Consider the following 22,190-nt stretch of genomic DNA (forward strand, 5'->3'; position numbering starts at 1 on the left):
ACAACTGTTTAGAAAAATTCGATAATGGCAGAAAAATGAAACCAACGATACTATCGATAACTCCATCACTACTATGAAGGCGAAGGGGTTAAAAATTAAGATAAAGATAAAGATAGGGAAAAGGGTACGAAGGCGCTGGACCACAATATAACCAGTAATAAACCTTGGATGAATTGGTATTTGGACTGCCTTCCTCGGGGTTGAATATGCCAGGGATGAAATTAATGGTACGTCCGCTTTCTAAGCATGTACGGTTGCTTTTGAGAGACAAAAAATAATTAACACAAAATAGTTTTAAAAACTAAAGTGTAAAACGATATTTATTGAATAATTCCACATAAAATGGTATACCTAAATGACTCATTTTACAAACAATTTAAAGAAAACGTATTTCATAACCTTTTTTGTGCAAAAATTTCACAGCAAGAATCACACCTACCTGCCGGTTTTGAAGTATTTTTTGTCGTCTAATAAATGCATGACTTTCAGTTCTGGAAAAATCAAAGTCACTAAAGACAAGTATATTTTATATAATTGCGACGGTGGGGTGCAATAAGGCCATACGCAATAAAGCCATATTGGAAATAAAGCCTTATTTTTTTGGTAATAAGGCCATAAATTCGATATGGCTTTATTTCCAATTACAATTGGTAATTAGTCCATATGGCTTTATTTCGCTTTCAAATTTTTATGTTTCTTTTATTTGAACAATGGAAAAAGTTCGCAACAAAACTACTAAACCGCCTTGAACTACAACGTCACCTTAAACATGCAATTACTCTCCTTCGCGTCCAGCCATGCCGCGCTCCTCCGTTCACGCGCCGCGCGCGCTGCGCCGGCCCCCGCGCTCCGCCCTTCACACGCGGCGCGGTGCGGGGAGCCAGCAAATGTGCACCCGCCAGGTTATGCACTCGCAAAATTAAAACTTACCTAAGTACATATATTTATTTTTCAATATCCAATAAATCCGGAAATATTAAATAATGATTTATTTCATTTTATTAGTAATAATTTGTATAAATTTAAATAATTCAGTATCAGTTTCAAGAGTGTGTCCAAGGCGAATTTAATAATGAATTACAACAAACACATCATTTGGACGTAATGTTCAGATAAAATTCAGATTCGCCGTTAACACCGCCTTGAGAGTGTAATTTCAGAATATGGCCTTATTTCTCATTTGCAAAATTTTTTGTATGGCTTTATTTCTCTTTCTGATTGGAAATAAAGCCATATGGCTTTATTGCCTAAAATATGGCTTTATTGCCATATGGCTTTATTGCGTATGGCCTTATTGCACCCCACCAATTGCGACATTTTAATTGTTCAATTACTTTTTTTGCTTGCACCAGAGCAACTCTCAAAAATTTCCAACAGTAAAAAGATACGAATTGGCACAGAAGATATATAAAATATTCTCTCCATGATAAGTTTTGGAAAACAAGGAAATTCGATGAGTAAGATAGCAGATATGGTGGACTGTTCCAAAAACAAGGTGTTCACTGCCCTTCATAGCGTAAAAAAAAACCAGAAACACGACTAAGAAAACGAAAAATGACTGCTGACGATCAAAGGCATTTAATTCGACATTGCAAAGCTAACCCTTTTCTGTCCTCAAGAGAGCTGAAAACAGAATTGAATTTAGATGTAACAAGCCGAACTATTAGGTACAGATTGGCAGAAGCCAAACTTCCAGCCAGAATTCCTAGAAAGGTACTGTTGCTGAGCCTTAAAAACAAAAACAACCGACTTACTTTTGCCAGAGAACATCTTTCAAAATTGGAAAAATGTGCTGTAGTCTGAAGAGACAAAAATTAATATATTTGGATCAGATGGAAAACGTACGTAAGTGCGTAAAACGTCCTACGAATATAGCCTTTCATCCACAATACACGAAAAAGACAGTTAATCCATTATGGTATGGGGCTGCTTCCCGGAGGAAGGCGTTGGTCCAATATTTTGGATAAAGAACAAAATGTGCGCGGTTGACTATGTAAACATATTACAGACGATAAGGCTTCCCTATAATAAAGAGGAAATGCCATTGCGGTGGGAGTTACTGGGGGATAATGATTCTAAATATGCATCGAAACTGGTGAAGTAGTGGTTTAAAAAGGAAAACGTGGAAGTTATGGAGTGGCCGTCTCAATTGCCAGACCTCAACCCCATTGAACATCTTGGGGCAGACTTAAAGAACAGAGTCGGGCCTTTAAAGCCAGAAATAAAGACGAATTGCGACTTCACATTCTAAAATCGTGGTATACCATTCCGAAAAGTGTTTGTGCAAACTTGGTTAATTCGATGCACGGAATATGCGAAGAGCTAATCATGCAAGGCGGCGGTTCAATAAGCTATTGAAACAAAAATATTTTTGTAAGCATTTTTGGGTCAGCGTTTAATTTATTAAGAAATGATTATAATTATATTATTTTTTCCAACACTGTATGTATCGGGCAAACAAAATGACATATGGTAGGCAATAATTTCCGCCTGTGGAGGCGCGTCGTTAGCTAGCCTTTCAATGTTGTAAAGGGTGAAATATTATTGATTAAGGCTAAAAGGCGGTTACACTGTTCAAATTTCAGGCGATTAGTTGAGTCAAAAGTTTACCTCATTTAACTGAAATTTGAACAATGTAAACGTCTACTAAACACAATGAATGTGTACGATTAGAAAATAATAATATTCTGAACGAAACTTTTTTTTAAATTTCATTACTCCTATAAAACTTGAAAAGGAGGACATTTTTGCTCAAAAGGACAAATCGCGTTTGAGGAGGACAATCCTCCTCAAAGGAGGACGGTTGGTCAGTATTAGTGAATATAGCTACAACAACAACGAATACTACAACAACCCAAAAAGGTTTGCTACTGTCTATACTGTTAGCTGGACTAATCTTATTTTTAATTCATGAATGATTTATAAATCTTCTGATTGTGTTTGAGTCCATAATCAGCAAACTCATTCCCCACCTTTACAACCTTCCGATATATAATTTGTTAATTTAAGGAACATAATATTTTTGAAATCAGGAATTTTAACATTGGTCATGTAAAAGAAATGCCCTTTGAATTTGACATCTAAGTAAGAAACGAATTTGAAGAGCATGGTTTCCATTAAACATTTTTTTAATCGACAGCCATGTTAACTGCGGTAAAAAACTTAGCTTAATTACATTGCGACAGGGTTGTTGTAGCCGCTACAACAACATCGGCATACCTTGAAATTATCAAGTGGGATTGTTTAACTACCCAACCCGACTAAGACGTTTTAGTGTGAGATACTTCTGGCCCAGCTAGAAGTTATAGCGCCATTAACTTTTCGATTTATTAGTGTACGAGAATTCTAGCCCTACTAATAAACCCATTTTCTTAGCTAAATAATAAAATTTTGTCGGTGCATATGAAGAAACGCATGCGTTGAAAACCTTGGCGAAGATAGGCACGTAAACGTAGTTGACGGCGAGGAAGACGGGCAAATATAATTGACGGGGAAAGTCAGTTAACTAAAGCGATTCCAGCTCTCATGCTTTAGTCTCGCAAATGTCTAGGCGTCTTATTTATTTTACGCGTCCCTTTTCGCCGTAAAAATAATAGCGCGTTTTTCTTCGTATGCACCGCCGATATATGCGAACAACTCCTCTTCATTTGCTTACCTTCAAAGCCAAGTCACCATCGCATTCAGCTGGGAAATTGTAAAGACATCGTACGCGTAACGGTTTGCTTATTTGTTGTTGGCTACCAGGAGCCATCATCGACGCCACCTCATCCAATGGCACTTTTACATCAATATAGTTTACTGGAAAGATACCTTCACAGCCAGAGCGCGTACGACCACGATACCATTCGGCGCTCATCTGTTCTAGTAAGTAGATTTTCTCATTTTCCTATAAATAAAAAAACCAAATACATACGTTTATTAATAAAAATTAGTAATTTTGAGTAATTTCTTCGTACGCACCCTAAAATTAAGATCACCCTCTTCGACACCTTCGAAGTCGTACAAAGCCACGCCATATGGTCTCGTTTCCTCCATACCGCTGCCAAAGCATGAACCACCACCTCCCAGCTGCAGTGCATCCGCTTTCCCCGATATTACGTCCAGTAATGAAACGCTTATTGGTGGCGGTGGTGGCGCACACAGCGGCATGGGTGGTGATGGCGGTGTTGGTGGCGTATCTTCCCCACCATACGCTAACTGCGGCTTCGGCAGCACTGGCGGCTTGGGCGCACGTGGCTTCTGCGATATTTTCGGTTTGATAATCGTTGGCACACTAAGAGTGGGCGTCGGCGGTAAAAGACTCTTGCCATTGCAAAGCGGATTGTCGTTGCTGGACTGGATGCGTGTGTTGATTGTGTTGAGATTGCGTACTGGCGCAGTGCCAATGGTACTCGTTGCGGCTGTGCTGGCGTAAATACTATCGGTAGCAGTGTTGAAACCGCTATCGAAAGCCTCCCATGGATCAAGGGGGCTCGTTGTGGCTGGACGGCTGCGCGCGCTGAAATCATCCTCGAAGCCACTCTCCGGTTGAGAGACACTGCCATTGTTGGGCGAACTGAAATTCGAATCGGAGCTGAAACTATCGACGCTGAGGCAATCACTATTCGATTTCTGTGTAAATGTTGGCGAACTTGGCGGCGAGTCGAAACTGATAAGCTGTGCTTCCGCTACACCGGACGCACTTGCGCTGCTATTGCCAACAGCCAAAGACGTAAGCGACGTCGATGTGTAACTGCTGTTCCAGTTCGCCTGCCAACTGTTGCCGCCGCTGCTGCCATTTACTGCAGTGGAAGTGACAGCAGCCCAGGCGTTTGTGTTACTGCTACTGCTGTTGGTTGTTGTTGTAACTGCGACATTGTTGGTGGCGTAGACACCACTGCTGACACCATATATTTTACTTGCTTTGTTATTGTTGTTGCTGCTGCTACTGTTGCTGTTTTTCTTGCTCCTGAATATGTTGCTTAACAATTTTGTTGAGTGCGTCGAAGGCGGCAGTGGAGCTTTGCGGCCATTCACCTGCACTTTGGGTGGCGGCGGACGTGGTGGTGGCACTTTCTTGCAATTACCATTTGTATTGGTGGCTGATGACGCATTAATGCGAAATGGATCATCATCCCAGTTTGTGGTGGGCGTGTAGCGTGCTTGTGGAAATTTGCGTGTTATCGCTGATTGGTTGCTGTTGTAGTTATTGTTGCTACTGATGCTGTTGTTACGACTGGCCATTGACATGGCAGAGGTGGGACCTTTTGGTGGTGGCGGTAGACTTATGGCTAACTTCTGGACGCCACCATTCTGTTGCTGCTGCAGCTGTTGCTGATGAAGTTGACGGCGCAGCTGCTCGATACTAGCATTGGCACCGGCAGCAGCACTTTGACCACGCGCCACTGGAGGCGCAGGTGCAGGACGTGATGGAATTGTCATACTACTACGACAGGAAGCAATTCACAAAACCAACGAAAGTGATTCCTTAAAAAGAAAACGCACAATTATGATCGCGATTAATACATATACCGAGTCAAAATAAACAAATACATACTAATGTGTACATACATACACGCAAATACAAATACATATATGTATTAGAGGGCTGCATGAATTCATTCAAAACGGCTTATGAATTATTCATATACAAAAGGAATGAATGATTTTAGCTTCAATTTTTTTTTTTTTTTAATTGGAGTGAATACCTGTTCTGATATACATATGTGTCCACATTACAAATATTCAAACAAAGTGAAAATAAATTGAATTGAAATGAATAACAATTTTTTGTATGAATATCCAAAAATATTTTTTCTATGCACATATGTACATGTATAGCTCCGCTCTTATTACAATACGAACAAACTTGTTTGTAAAAAAAACTTTTACCGAAATGAGTTTGAATGATTTGAATGTTTTCCATTCATTCATCCACATTCTTCCATTTGAAGGTAGAAAATTTAAAACAAAATGTATATTCATAACTTACAAAATTCCAAACTCTGAGTGTTTTGTATGTAAAGTATAATATTCAATTCTACTGCACTCTGTTTGGTTTGAAGTTTGTATGAATTCATGCAGCCCTCTAATATGCATGTATATGAATACAATACTTTATATAGATTTTCCATAAATGAACCCAATAAATATATCGCCCAAATCAATTCGCCGCAATTAAAACCCATTTTTTTTTACTATTGAACTGAATTAATTTTAATAATAATATAATTGTATAAGTTAACAATCGTTGTCGTAGCGCTCAGAGAAATTTTGTGCTTATTTTTAAATTGCTGGCGTTGAACTGTTCACCGCAGCGGAAGAAGTCGCGTATATAACGTTGGGTTGATAAGAATGGCGACAACAATGACGCTGAAAATACAAACAAACACCGACACATGTACAACACTTGGAGTCTGTAAACGTTGTTATTTTCTCCACCCTTTATTTAGGAATTCCGAAAACATGAATTTAATGAATTCGTACACATACATATGTATGTATATAATTTTCTACGCCGTACAGAAAACTGCTATGAACGTAAACCTAAATCCCATTGCGATAACATATTGGTGAGATATTTCGAGTATCCGCCCTACGATTTATTAATTTGTTTGGATTCCCTAGGTGGCGCTGAAGGGATTATTACTAAGAAAAAGTGTATTTCTAACCCGATTTATAGCATGGTAGCTAAAGAGAAATATGCTGTGAAAATAGATCGACAACTGGGCGCTAGAAACGGGATACTTCACCATAGCGTAATACAATCATATGTACATATGTAGTTTAAAACAAGGAATGAAACCGATTCAAAATAATCTTCGGGTTTCGTTTTCGGTTTTGCAAAGTGCTTCGGTTTTGGTTTCGTTCTTCAAAATTTGTTTCGGTTTCGGTTTCGTTCCGATTTCGGTTTTGACAGAAAAAAATGTATTAAAAATATATGTACCTTCCAAGGTTTGTTTTTGGCGAAATTAAACATTGTGATTAATTTTAATTTATATAAAGAAAACACCTCTGAAACAATTATACAAACTAATAACCATACTCCACCACATCTGCTTAGATCCAAATGCAGAAATTTGTTTAGTATATTTTTTGTTATATAATTAGCGTTGCTGCTGATGGGTATTTGATATAAATACATATAAGTAAGTGCGATTTTCACAGAAATTTTGTTGAAATTATAATATAATAATAATCCTTTGCTTAAAAAGAGTCACATCTTACTCGCAAAAGCTAATAAATTTATTTAAATATTTGTAGCCCATAAAATTCATTAGTTCTTATCAATGAAATCGAATCCACTACATTACTTCTTAAATTGGCTCTCGCAGGTGGCATAACGAATTTTGAGCCAGAAAACAACCTTTCAACACTGACTTGCGTTGCAGGAACAGCTAAAACTATTTTAGCTAACTGAGCCAAGTGCGGTTTCCGCAAAGACTCATTTTTCCAATATGAATTGTAGAACATCAATACTTCGTTCTTGCCGTCTTTGATTGCCAAAGGCCACTAAGAGAGGACGGATAATTTCAGAACTTTTCGGTCCACTGCAGGGAAGCCAACTCGGGGAATTTAGGTTTGCGTGGGGAATCGGGGAATGGACCGTTTTTTGTGGGGAATTTAAAACGCTGTGACATAAGCAGCTATGTACCTATTATTTTAGGTTTTTATTGCTTTTGAATTGACAACAACCGTATAAATATAAGTTTCAAACTTTGTACAATATTTAAAAAAAAAACTAATTCAACGAACTTTCCTTAAAATTTCGAGCTTTATAATTAGATTTTTTATAAAGATTTTGAGTATGCAGTTTTGTAGCTTGTTCAATTCTAGTATAACAAGGTCTCAAATGGCTAAAAATTACCGTTAATTTTTTATAATTTTCTTTGTCGCATCGGTTTCATTTAACGAATAAACACAATTTATTTTTATATGGAAGAAAACCGCTAAACCTTCGGTTAAAAATTCTAAAACCAAAAATTTTAGCCACTTGAAACTTGCACTTTATTGCACTAGAATTGAGTGGGCAACAAAACCCCACACTCTACATCTTGCTCGAAATTCTTACGAAAGTACGTTGACTTTGTTTTTTTTAAATATTGCACAAAGTTTGAAACTTACAGCCTTATTCTGTATCACGAACGATAGGCTACACGAACGATTCGTCTGCGTACAACATCTCTGATTGTGATTTTATTGCTTTTCATATATTACGTTGAAATGGGCCAAGTTGCATTTAAACCGGCAAGAATGATGCCGCCGGAATAATATTTGAAGCATTTCTCTGCACACGAATCGTTCCTGTTACCTATCGTTCGTGATGCAGAATAAGGCTGTTAGATTTATACGGTTTTTGGTTAAAGATGACCTATACTTTTATAAAAAATGACTCAAATTAAATAACAAAAATAAATAATAATAGTTGTGAAAACTTATCGAAATTTGGCGCGACTAAAATTTTTTCGACCACTGTTATATTACTATGTTAATATTATATGTATATTTTTTATTCTATATTTGTTAACTAACTTTATAAATCTTTGGTTTGGTTTATGAATACATAGATGAATTATATTTCAAAATAAAATAAACAGAAAGACCAGTAATATATCAAAATACATACCTAAATTTTTTGTTTTTGTAAATAAGGGCAAACGGCACAGTTATGCTACTGAAAAAAAAATTTTGGTTGCTAAATCCTGCAGCTGAATTTTATAAATTTCTGTGCTTGATAACGGTTACGGTTTCGGTTATAAAAAACGAAACGGCTTTAAACGGTTACTGTTTCGGTTTCGATTTCATTCCTTGGTTTAAAATACTCAGTATAACTTGCCCAGTAGGGCTTGGGAGCATCGTACGATTGTCCCGTGAGTACTTCCCATTGCTCCCTAAGCTTCTGTGTATAATAGGGTGGTCCAAAAAGAGTTAAGTCGGAATGTTAATGCTCTCACCCCCTAGGATTGTTCTATAGCGAAAAAAAGTATAGCCCAATTGTTTTATTTTGAAATCAAAAAAATATTTAGAGGTCGCTTAAAGCGCTCAAAGTTTTCCATGTTTTTCATTTTATATTTTTTTAATATTGATTTTCAAAAATTATATGCCATTTCTACGAAAACCACTTTCTCGATCGGAAAACTCAAGTTCTCTTCAGGAGACCTTCAACAGTAATAGCCAATTGTTTATTTAACCATTTTTTTAATTCTAACTATTTTTTACTGGTCCCCCCATTGCATTTTTCGGTGTTTTTGGCGGACCTATAAATTATAGTTACTATGAAAAATGGTTAAATAAACAATTGTATATTATTATTGGGAATCTCCTGCAGAGAAACGGGGTTTTCCGATCGAAAAATATTGATTTTTAACTCTCTCAGTACAAAAAATCAGCCGCTCAAGCTAAAAATCTGAAAATTTGTTTACCGGAAACTTAAGTGTACTATATTACATATTCGAAATTGTATGCATAGTATTTATTTACATGTATTTATCTATTCTAATATGCAAAATTCGCCAACAAATCCAAAGAACACCTTTAACTTTTTTCTGAGTCGGCGACAAAGCACGATTTAAAGAGAAATTTGCATTGCACAATACCTGCCAGATTCATGTGTAGGTATGTAAGCAAAATCGCATTATAAAAGCAAAACGAGCGTCCATCACGCTTATGCGATTAGGAATTCCTAATAAAATATTTACAAACAAAATCGCATATACACTCATACGGTATAAACATATCAGTGTGACCACTTTGTGAGTAATTGCTCAAAACGTGTAGAATTTCGAGTGCGCTTGAGTATTTTTTGAGGATTTTTATTTTGAGGAATTTTCTCTCGATATAACAAAATGCAAACATGTTTTTCTGAACAGAGTTGTTAAATCGCTCTGCAAATTTTTGAGCAAAAAGCTTTTTGGAGTTTTATAAAGAGCGAAATACACCACACATGCGGCTTGTCAAGCATTCTTCAAACCTACTTTTGCCATTTCGCCATATACCATGCAAACATGACTCGTTGAAGTAAAGAATTATAGTTTTCTTCCGGGTCACAATGTAAAAGAGTTTGGTTTTCTTCGGTTTTTCTCTCTTGTGCCGTCATTCTGTTGTGAATGAGGTAATTTTACCATACATAGCTTAAGCGGTTTGATCAAACGTCCCTATGGCGGCCAGAAAATCAAAAAATTTTAATTTTTGTTCACATTTACTTCAAACGGCTTGTAAAACCATCAAATACCCCCATACACAACATAAATAGCTTTAAATCTGCATTTGATGCTAAATATTCAAAATGTTATCGATAATTTTTTTCATTCCATCGTTATATTTTGAAACTATTTTGAACTTGCAAAATCTCGATTACGAATGGAGAGAACACGCATTTTTCGAACATAAGAATATTAAAAAAAAATCATGAAATTTTCCTATCATTTTCTATACGAAAATTTCAAATTTTCGATTCGTACGAAATCCAGAATATGGCACATTGATTCTTCAATAGATCCAGAAAATTATAGGAAAAAAGTTTTTGAAGTAAAAGATTCCTCAGGTTCTTATAAGTTTCCCAATTAAGGGCCGTTTTCTCGTCAAACCTTTAGATTACCGGCCGGAGTTTTCGTTTTCTCACCAGCATATTAATTTCTCGAATTGTTACTCACCCGATGCAACCTTTAAACATTTTTTCCCAACTTTAAATTTTGGTTTGGTTTTGGTTCATGAATCAGATATATTTCATCCAAGGTTTTTGTTTTTGCTAACAGTTGCTCTTGCTCTATATTTGCATATGTTGCATTGCCAACATTTGAAATTTTATGACGAATGTAGTCAAGTTTCACTCTCCGGAATAACAAATTTATTTTTACCGGTAAGATAAGAAACCGAAAGCACTTTAAAGTGCGGAACACTTTATCTGCCGTTAGTAAAGGCAACTTTACTGCTAACATTAGAAAACGGCCCTAAAAGCAATTATGTATATCTGCATTACTAATATAGCGCGTTTCTAATGCTTCGGTAGAACGTATATTTAGTATGTAGTTTCAAAATGTGTAGGACTGACTTGAGGACAAGATTGAGCACCGATATAGTTGCAGAAATATTTACATATATACAAAGCTAGGCATAAGAAATAACGGTGATACTTTGTTTGAGCCGCAAGAATTAAATTTGAGAACGTAATTAATTTTTATACTAAGTACCTGTAAACAGAATGCAGTACACAATAATCATATCTGGAATAAGATATTTTGAGTAATTTATTCGAATTTTTCATTTGTTTTTGAGGAACTTGGTAATTTTTTTGTGGCAATACCGTATGTTATTTAAGGAAATGCGCATCAATGGGCAATTTCGCATCAAAACTCATACGTCTACAAAAACCAACTATACACGAGATAGCAAGCAATAACAATGAATTTGCCTACGAAATCTTTTATCAGTAATAAAACCACCCTGTCAAATGACCAACAATGCAGACATCCGGATGCATCCGTGGCATTACTAGTAGTGGCCGAGTGTGAAGCCTATTACGAATATTTATAAAATATTTGTGATGTTTACAGATTGCAGCGACTGGATTCTGTTACAGGCCAACCTAATATGCACGCACGCCGGCAGTTTGCTGTCAAAAATGTCTCATGCACATACAACTTGTATGGGACCAACCGAAATTGTCCGGCGCGCGTAAAAAGCTACATAGCTCAAATTCCAAGATTTGGGGTGGTGTGACATTTCGATTTGACGTTTGTGCTCATTTGACATTTTGCGCGACTATGAATTGAAATTATGGAACAAATGCAGAATAGCTCCGATTCTCAAATAAAAAAAAAAAATATAAATATTAGGGTCGATAGAGATGATTGAGCTGAACATAATGGTATAACAACAACTACAAAAGTTATTATAGATCAAAGTTCAAATTAAACAATTCTTTAAATCAAAATTTTTTTTAAAAAGAATGCATGGATTTTATCTTGATCTTAGATCTCATTTGATAGGAAATTTGATTCCCTTTAATTTGATATAAATATAATCCTCCCTAAGTAGAATTTTCCTTTATGTGTTGCCGCAGAAGAGAAGCGGAATTCCTTTCTGCGTACATTAATTCGATTTTTGTGAAAACTAAATAAGGCCGCTGTGGTGTAGTGGTAAGCAGTGCGCGCTTCCAATCCGCTACGCCCTGGTTCAAACCCTGGTCAAAGCAACATCGCAAAAAATATACAAAAAAGGTTTTTTCTTAACAGCGGTCGTCCCTCGGCAGGCAATGGCAAACCTCCGAGTATATTTCCGCCATGAAAAATAGCTTCTCATAAGAATACAATCGCCGTTCGGAGTCGGCGTAAAACTGTAGGTCCCTCCGCTTTGTGTGACAACATCAAGGCGCACACCACAAATCGGAGGAGAAGCTCGGCCAAACACTAACATATGTGGCATATATAAGGTATGTATATCAAATTAAAGGGAACTAAATTTCCCATCGATTGAGAGCAAACCTTTTAAGATCCATACATTCGTTTTTAAGAAATTTTGATTTAAAAAATTATTTAACTTGAACTTTGACCCTTAATAACTTTTGTAATTGTTGTTTCCGCAAGTAAAAAAATACACCGTTATGTTCAGCTCAATCATCTCTATCGACCCCAATATTTATTATTATTTTAATATATTTTTTTATATATACCGTTATACTTACTCACCTCAATGATCTCTATCAACCCATATATGTTTTTTTTTTAATTTGAGAATCGAAGCTATTCTGCATTTATGCTCAGATTTTGCTCAACTTCTGAAATTTGAAAGAAATGCAACTATGAAAAATCACGCACGCAAATTTATTTCGGTTACTCAAATGTGAAAAACTTGCGTGCGTGCGTAGAAAATTTTCGCGTCGTTAATATTAGGTTAGCCTGTTACTGTGAGAAAACTAGTGTACACCGCGTGCACAACTAACAACCAAAAACTCACGGAATAAAATGCTGTAAGTTTTTCGGAAGAGAAGTGTACACAATTTTGACAGTTAAAACACAATTTTCAGTGTGCATACGAAAACTCACAGTTACAGAATCCATCCCTAGGGTTAGGGAAGGTTATGAATCAGTAGCCCTAGCGTGGAATAGCGCCACTAAATAAGAAAAAAAAATCGTGTTTGATTACTGGCCCACAACACAACAATTTTGCATGCATTAAATTGTCGCTTGGGGCGAGGGAGGGGATTATTAGTCATGCATTAAAGAATTCGTCACCCTCGGACTTGTCGAAAAAACTATAGTCCCACCATAACATTATTTTTGAAGTGAAACTTCTTAACCGAGTTCGGAGATGTTTGCGTGAAATATTTAACACCAGGCCATAAAATCTGTATTGTTCGTTCGATTTTCAAAAATGAGGTGTCAGATGAAAGGGCTTGTCCTTTGGGTATGCAATATAGTTTTGGTGCTATGAAAGGGTTGCCACCTGTTAGAAAATTGAGTTAAAAAATCGCTTCCGCAGAAGTTTGCGTTAAATATTTAACACCAAGTCATAAAATCTGTATTGTCCGTTCGATTTTAAAAAAATGAGGTGTCAAATAAAAGCGCTTGACCTTTACATGTGCAACATGGTTTTGGTGTTTTAAAAAGGTTGTCATATGCTTAAAAATTAAATTCAAATTATTTAATAAGTTCAATGAATTATGCGGAATGGTTTTAAATAAACTTTATTTTTTAACTACATGTAGAAGGGCTGCCACCTGTTTGAAAATTTGAATTAAGTTAAGTTATACAGAAGTTTTGTGCATATCAGAACGCAGCGAAAACCGAGTGGTGGGAGTTGCGCGCTACAAGTCTGTAGGTGCCCTGATCGATCCTCGGTTGGAGCGATTGCCAAACAATTTTTTGTTTTTATTTCTTATTTTATTTTTTTTTTTAATTTTGTTTGATTTATATATTTAGTTTAATTTTTTTTTTAGTTTTATTTGATTTATATATTTAGTTTTACTTTATTTTATTTTCATTTGTTTTATTTTATATGAAATTTTTTATTTTATTATTAGTTAATTCAAATTTTTAGAGTTTAATTTTATTCAAAAAGTCAACAACTAACTGAAAGTAACGTTAAAAAATATAGAACTAATAAACGAATGAATAAAAAAGAAATAAATGAAAGTTCTACTGACCGAACACCCCACCTTGCAGCATGTTAATCCGCATTAGTGCCGTCTGTCAAGGCACAATTTTAATCAGATCAACTGCGCCGTTAATCCGGATCAACGCTGCCGTCTCTCTATGCTTTTACTCCGTTAATTCAAGAAGAGGGAATCCCTTAATTGATTTTTGGAGAAAAATTAAAAGTATGTTTAATTTTAATTTGATTTTTGATCTCGAAAATGTCGGATTTTCAACGAATTTGTTCAACAGTTTTTTTGAGCAGCCACTTCCAACGCGAATAAAACTGTCAAATTAAAAGCCAGTACTATGAATTTTAAACCTCATAATGGTACATCTTTTGTCTAACGACCTGCAGTGAAATTGTTTAATACATTCCAACAATTGCTGTACAGGAATTGGTGGAACGCGTACCGATTTACAGTAAACCATACTTTATGTAGGTCATGTCAGCTGACACAGTCTCCGATTTTGCGTCGGTTGGTTACTGCGCCCTTACCCTTTTTATTACAAGCTTTTTATTATTACAAGCTTTTATTTAACTTCACTTGTATGTATGTATGTATGTATGTATGTATGTATCTTTGTATGTCCTGGAACTTTGCAGTCAATATTTAACAAACTTCCCGATGAGCTATAGACTTGAAACTTCAAACTTAGCTCAGTACTCGAGGACTATGCAATATAAAGGATGACTTAATCCGCTAGGTGGCGCAGGAGTCGAGATATTTGTAAAACCCGCATTTATAGTCTGATATGGTTCATATTTGGAACACATATTACTTATATGAAAAGAAGTAAATCCAAAAAAATTTTGACGCTAGGTGGCGCAGGATTCGAGATATTTGTAAAACTCACATTTATAGTCTGATCTGGTTCATATTTAGAACATATATTATTTGCGTGAAAGAGTTTGTTGCTATTTTCTACAGATATTGCATTGAAAATTATGTCAATATGCTGCAACTAACCTTACAGTGGACTTTATTTTGACTATGACTACGGGCCAATCACTTTAATCCCATTTTTAGCTAAATTAAAAATTTAAATTAAATCAAGTTAGGGAACTTCCTATTCTTCTTAAACGGAATCGCTATATCTATAAATTATTTTATACTTTTTAGTTCTTGTTGTAATAGAAGCGTGTTTTTAGTTTTTTAACTATAATTTTATTCCAAATTAAGTGACAAAGAATTTTCACACCACCTAAAAACATTACACAAATCAATTTGTAAACACACTATCCTCTGGTTAGGCAAACTGGCATTGACTTTTTTTTATTTTTTTTTTCGCAAACGGTCTTGAGCATATTCTTCCACAAGAAATTCATTTTTATATGATGGAAACAAGTAATTTTTAAGCAAAAAACAAAACCGACTTCAATTCTTATATAAAAATTTCAGATTATCTTTAATTTCTTCATGATCCAATGATCGGATTTAAACCAAATTAGTATTGGACCACCGGTGAGGTAACACCTTTGCTTAAAAAAAAAAAGTTATAGAAGTCGGTTAACGTGGTGCAAACGACGTCAACAAAAAATATTAAAAATCAATGGGATTTTTTAGCCGCTCAAAACTTGCACTTAATTTACTAAAAATTTGTAGCTGCATACCCAAAAATTTTATGAAAATACTGGTTAAAAAGCTCGAAATTTAGATAAAAATATGTGGCATTTTTTCTAAATTCCGTATGAAGTTGGAAAGTGTGATTTATGTGGTTTCTGTTAAAGCATGAACCATATCTAACAAAAAAAAATAACATACAAATTTTAGATTGGGAAACATTGTAAATATTAGAAACGAAACACCGGTCTTCCAATTTCGATCGCCACTGTGCATATTTATTTGCTAGAAATAAAGAAATCGTAAAAACAAAGCTTTTTTTTCTATTTAAATGTTCATCATAGGCCAGTGCCATTGCCTGTCACTCGCATAAAAGCATGAAAAGTGTGTGCAACAATTAAAAACACTAGCTACCAACCAACTGATCGTACCCCTTTTTGTCTCGTTTTGAGTAGCAAATAAACAATGCAATGCGAATTTTTACGCAACTTTTTGCCACTTTTTATGCACTTTGTTATTTTTATTTTGGCTTGTTACCCAGTTTTCTGATAAGGCGTTCCGGTTTTTGAGGTCGCTGTATTATCTTCAACCGCCGATTAGTTGTTTGTCGGCTGGTTAGCCAGTTGAGTTGACTCGTGTTTCATCGTACCGGGCACGGGACATAGCGGGGTAATTAATTGCACTGCTACAAATATATACTACATATATATGTACATATCGTCGTTTAAAGTACAAAAGTGCGTATCGTCGTTCTGCAAAACCGCATGACTGACATTTTTTGCTAAAAATTGGATTTGCTCGCACAAGCTCTTGGCTCAAGGCTTATCCATTCGTCCTGAAATATAACTACTAGCCAGAAATGCGATTATTTCATAAAAAAGAGAACCATTTTGAAATATGGGTGTTTTTACTCTCTAGAAAATAATTTATGCAACCTCACATACGCGGTTTTGCATTATCTTGATACTCGGTTTTGTACTTTAAACGACGATATGTATGTATGGGTGGTCCAAAAATGCATATGAAAAAGTAAAGTCGGAATTTTAATGCTCTCATCCCCCTCGGATTGTTCTATACCGAAAAAAAGTATACCCCTATTTTTTTATTTTGAAATCAAAAAATATTTAGAGGTCGCTCAAAGCGTCCGAAGTTATCCACGTATTTTATATAGGAGAAAAACAACTTTTCGTAGAAATGGTATAGAATAGTTAAAAATCAATAACTTTTTACCAGAAAACTCTGTTTATCTGCAAAAGATTCCCAATAATAATACCCAGTTGTTTATTTAACCATTTTTTCATCGCAACTATAATTTATAGGTCCGCCAAAAACCCACAAAAACCACGAAAAATGCTATGAGCCGACCAATAAAAAATTTTTAGTATTAAAAATGGCTAAATAAACATTTGGTTAAATAAACGATTGAAAATTATTGATTTTCAAGAATTCTATACCATTACTATATATTATATAAAAATATATGGAAAATTTTGAGCACTTTGAGCGACCTCTAAATTTATTTTCGATTTCAAAATAAAAATAGAGGTATACTTTTTTTCGATATAAAACAATCCTAGGGGGTGAGAGCATTACAATTCCGACTTTACTGTTTTTGGGCCACCCTAATGGGCATACAGACTTAGTGGACGAATTAAAAAATAAGAATGAATGAATGACTTAGCAAAATGGGGGCGGAGTTTGGAGGGAGAACCAATAGCTTTGACATTGATTTTACCGCGCATATTTTTCATACTTAACAAGTAAGAAAGTCTAAGTTCGGGCGGAGCCGAACATTAAATACCCGGCGCAAGTATTAAATATATGTTTTCCACCTTTCCGAAAGCTACCGCTACATGATAAGCCGGGGTGTATACATTTTAAGTAAATTAGCGTCCTTAAATTTCGAAATATTGAAATTTCAAGCATATCTGAAATTTACCGTTATATGAAAAGCGGCCTCAATTTTAGTCCGATTTCAACAATTTTCAACGCTTTGCTTTTATGTGGCAAGCGCAATAACCATACCGAGCTTGGTACAAATTGCTAGAACGGTTAGCGAGATACATATATGTGATCACAAGTGGGCGGTGCTACGCCCATTTTCCAAAATTTTGTCATAAACGTATTTCTTGGTAAAGAATGGTTGCAATCATCAATTTTGAATAAATTAGCTTCAATATTTACTGATTTATCGAAGATTTTGTATTTCTCGAAATTACCGTTATATGGGATGTGGGCGTGGTTATTGTCCGATTTTAGAAATTTTCGGTCAGTTGGTATGCTGTACCAGGACCAACAACTGTGCCAAGTTTGGAAGAAATTGGTGTAGCGGTTACCAAGATATACACATGTAACCATAAGTGGGCGTGGCTACGCCCATTTGCCAAAATTTTGTAATATTCTTATTTTTCGTCTAAAACTCATTGCAAATATTGAGTGAATTATCTTCAGTAGTTACTAAAATATCGCAGTTTTCGTTTTTCTGAAAATTACCGTTATATGGGAGGTAGGCGTGGTTATTATCCGATTTCGCCCATTTTCAATACCATCCGTCCCACGCCCAAAAGAAGTTCACGTACCAAGTTTCGTTAAGATATCTCAATTTTTGCTCGAGTTATCGTGTGCACAGACGGACGGACGGACGGACAGACAGTCACCGCTTAATCGATTTCTCTTTTCATTCTGATCATTTATGTATACATTTGTCTATATCTATCTCGATTCGTTTTGCCTGTTACAAACAACCGTTATGTGAACAAAGTTATAATACCCTTGTGCACAAGTGCGCTCGGGTATAAAAATCCTACAAATAAGTACCTATGTAAGTATATATGTGTGAATTGTTATGCTAATTTTGTGACATATGTACGTAAATCAATGTTGCTTTGTTGCATGTATGCAGATGCATACCCAATTCTTTTATTTAGGAAAATAGTAGCAGATTCCTTAGGGCTAGAGCGGCCTATAACATATTAAAAGCCTCATTCTCTTCAATACTGTCATAACTCAAAAAATCAACTTCGAGAAAAACGGCTTTCAAATTTTCAATTTATCTATACTGCCATAGTAAAAGTTAATACATATTTTGTTCTAGTGAGCTACTGGTAATCGAGAAATCTATGAAACTACACAACATAGAAGAAGAGGTAGCTGTAATTTCTGCATACAAAGCTACATTTTTGTATTTTTTGAGTTATGACACTATCGAAGTAAATCAGCGATATGTACTCTTGCAAATCAAAGCAAACAAAAAATAAACTAATTAAAATAGCAGTTAATGGGGGCGGTTGATGAATACGTAGAACCTAAAACATATTCTAAATATGCAATTGTGTAGGTGTTAAACCTGAAACTATAACGGGTTAATGTTCCAGCAAACGAATGACGCAAAAATATTCAAAGCTAAAACAAAAACAAAAAGAACATTATATAAACACCGCTTATTGATCTGCGGACTGTTTTGATTTTTATAACACAAAGAGGAAAAATACTTATATGCACGAATGTATGTATACTGGAAAGCAGGAACAGAATAAATAAAGCCAACGAAGGTGTACTTTGAAAACATTGGCTATTAAATTTGCCACGAAAACTGAAAAAATGTGCAATAAATCGATGCTAACATATATTTCAAAACATTTAAAGAAAAGCAGTAAAATACTTCTTCTTTTTCTTCTTGTTTGGCGCTGTAACCGCCTACGCGATTGTGCCCGAGTTCATCACAGCACGTCAGTCGGTTTTCTTTTGTGCCAACTGAGGCCAATTGGAATGAACAAGTTCTTCTCCACTTGGTCTTTCCGTCGCAGAGGAGGCCTCCCTCTTCCTCTACCTCACGCGGGTTCCGGGTTGAATACTTCTTAACTTTTTGGCCACTCCCTTGTAAAAGGCGATCAAAAAACTATTCGCACAACCGCGTCCCCGGAATAGAGCTCTTGTTAATCGACTAGTCGACTATTCGGCTTGTCGAATAGCAAAAGTTGTTTTAAAAAATAGTTACTTCAATTAATCGACTAACCGTTTCCTTTCGACTTTTTCAACTAACCACTAACAAACAACCAGTCGGCTAACCGTTAGTTTTTTGATTTTTCGACTAGTTGTTTGCTTTCAGTAAAAATTGTTTATATATATTCATTTATTTTTGATGCTCATTGACAAAAGCCAACGGAGTTAATAACAATAGTAGATAAGGCTGAATAATCATGAGTTTCATTATCCCCGAACCGGTTCACTTTTCACGTTTGGTTTCCATGTATTTATTATGAGCGGAATAAAAATTTTCGGTGTCACTATTCGAATAATTTCGGTCAGGCGATTTTCAGATTACTTCGTTAGCGAGCGGTTAGTCGAAGGCGAACGGTTAGTCGAATTCGAGCATTTGATCGAATAACTGCTATTCAACCATCAACCGACAAAAAAGTTGCTAGTCGTAGCCAAATAGCCGGATACTCGATTTTTAACAAGAGTTATAACCCGGAATCGTCCTGCTGTAGCTAAATAACTTCCGCATCGGAAATCCGCACGACTATTTGTTAAAGACGTGTACTGTGTCTTTAACAAACAGGCCTATCACGAATTCCGAGTGAACCCCCGTCGTGAAAAATTCTCCCATCACGAATTCGGAAGAAATACTATCAGCAATTCCGACGCATTCGTAGTTAGTGCTGCCATTGGTTTTTGTTTGTTCTTATGTTTTGGTTTAATAATTCTAAATCAAAATAAAACAACTCGAAGTCAGTGATACCATTCTCACGATTTTCGAATTTGTGGGAGAATTTCGTAATCACGACGGAATTCATGATAGTTGTCACGTCGGGATCTCCGACGGAATTCATGATAAGCCTGAAATAGGCGTGCGGATTTCCGAAGCGGGTTTACCAAGAATATCTTGAGATGTTACAGAAATCGTTTAAATGGATCTAAGAGCATTTTCCACAAAGATGTATTATATAAACGATGAGTTCTCGAAAATTTTAATGTCTTTTAAAAAGGATTACAACGTTTTCAAAATTTGCAAGCATCATTCAGGGAGAGTTGCTGGTATTTAATTTCTATTCCATATATTTTGTTTTTCTTTTTGGAAATAGTTGTGTATGTACATAAAAATCGTAAAGTCCTACAAGCATTTAAAAAAATAGGAAGTAATATTTAAAGCTTATTCATGGCAAAAATAAACCGAAAAGTTTGCAAAAACCACTTTCTATCATTTATAAAGTAGTAAAAGCATAAGTTGGATAGTTGAACTCAACCTTTTTTGTACCATTAGAGAGATAAGTAAATAATCGATTATTCTATTTTTCATTTGTAAATCACCTTATTCTCTCGTTTAATTGAATCACCCGATCTGGTAAATTCATCTGTGTTTTCATTACCAAAATGACCTCCAGGTCCTCAACAAATAAATGAATAGAATGCAGCTAACATTGCATTGTTTCTTAATTTTTAAAGCTTTCAATAATATGTATATAATACCAACTTTGGTCTTACAGTGGAGGCAAATACTCCGTACGGAACAAAAACAATATTCTCAAACTAAGCTCCCAACGGATACATTACAGTGGAAGCTTTTTCACAGAAATTGGATTGCTACGCCAAACAACAAGCCATTCCAAAATTTTGAAACTATTGATTTAAAGCCACCTTAATTGAATAATCAATTGCAGCTGTACAAAACTATCATCTTTGACTACTATACATTATACATAAAAATGTCCATTATAAGAACTGCGAGGGCAATTTGAAAAGTCAGGGATTTGGGTCGAATGATGTGTACATCACTAAAACAAACGCTTATTTTGAGGACCTTGAATAACCTATTATTTGGAAAAAATTAAAAATTATCGAGCTAAATGGAGACTATGTTGAGAAATAAAACGCTTTTTGCCGAAAAATATAAATTTTCATCAAAAAGAAAGACTTAAAATTGCCCTCGTATGTACGTATTGCGACAATTTGAAAATACAAGCGTGCAAAACTGATAGTGAAAGTTTTGTGCTTAAAACATTTCCGTGCGAGGTAAAGTAATTAACTTAATTGAGTCAACGTATGTATCAAGCGGTAGACACGTGGGCGGAAAAAATGTGACAAAAACACAATAGAAAATAGAAGTCGCCTTAATATACATAATATTTAGTTTTTTTTTATACCCGAGCGCACTTGTGCACAAGGGTATTATAGCTTTGTTCATATAACGGTTGTTTTTAACAGCCATAACAAATCGAGATACATATAGACAAATGTATACATAAATGCTCAGAATGAAAAGGGAAATCGTCCGTCCGTCTGTCCATCTGTCCGTGTACACGATAACACGAGAAAAAAACTGAGATGTTCACGAAATTTGGTAAGTAGGTTACCCTCTATCCATGGTAGGTTGGGATTAAAAATGGGCGAAATCGGACAATAACCACGCCCACCTCCCATATAACCGTATTTTCGAAATATGCAAAAGCTACGATATTTCCACAAATACTGAATCAAAATTGTTGAAAGTTGGTTTTCGAAGTATAATTTTGGT

The 22,190-nt window shown here is 35.5% G+C and overlaps 1 protein-coding gene across 1 annotated transcript in view; it reads right to left on the minus strand.

The window, feature by feature from the left end:
- The window catches only part of LOC118744401 (probable serine/threonine-protein kinase mkcB), a 70,876-nt gene that overhangs the window by 6,070 nt on the left and 42,616 nt on the right, over positions 1-22,190 (minus strand). The window contains exons 2-3 of the mRNA XM_036477402.1: positions 3,961-5,467; positions 3,656-3,886 (exon numbers count right to left, since the gene is read on the minus strand). Coding sequence (XP_036333295.1) covers positions 3,656-3,886; positions 3,961-5,421 — 1,692 coding nt within the window. The 5' untranslated portion in view covers positions 5,422-5,467. The remainder of the gene's footprint in view (positions 1-3,655; positions 3,887-3,960; positions 5,468-22,190) is intronic.

Source organism: Rhagoletis pomonella, unplaced genomic scaffold (genome assembly GCF_013731165.1).
Source record: "Rhagoletis pomonella isolate Grant_MI unplaced genomic scaffold, Rhpom_1.0 Rhpom_scaffold_00001, whole genome shotgun sequence".
Classification (NCBI taxonomy): Eukaryota; Metazoa; Arthropoda; class Insecta; order Diptera; family Tephritidae; genus Rhagoletis; species Rhagoletis pomonella.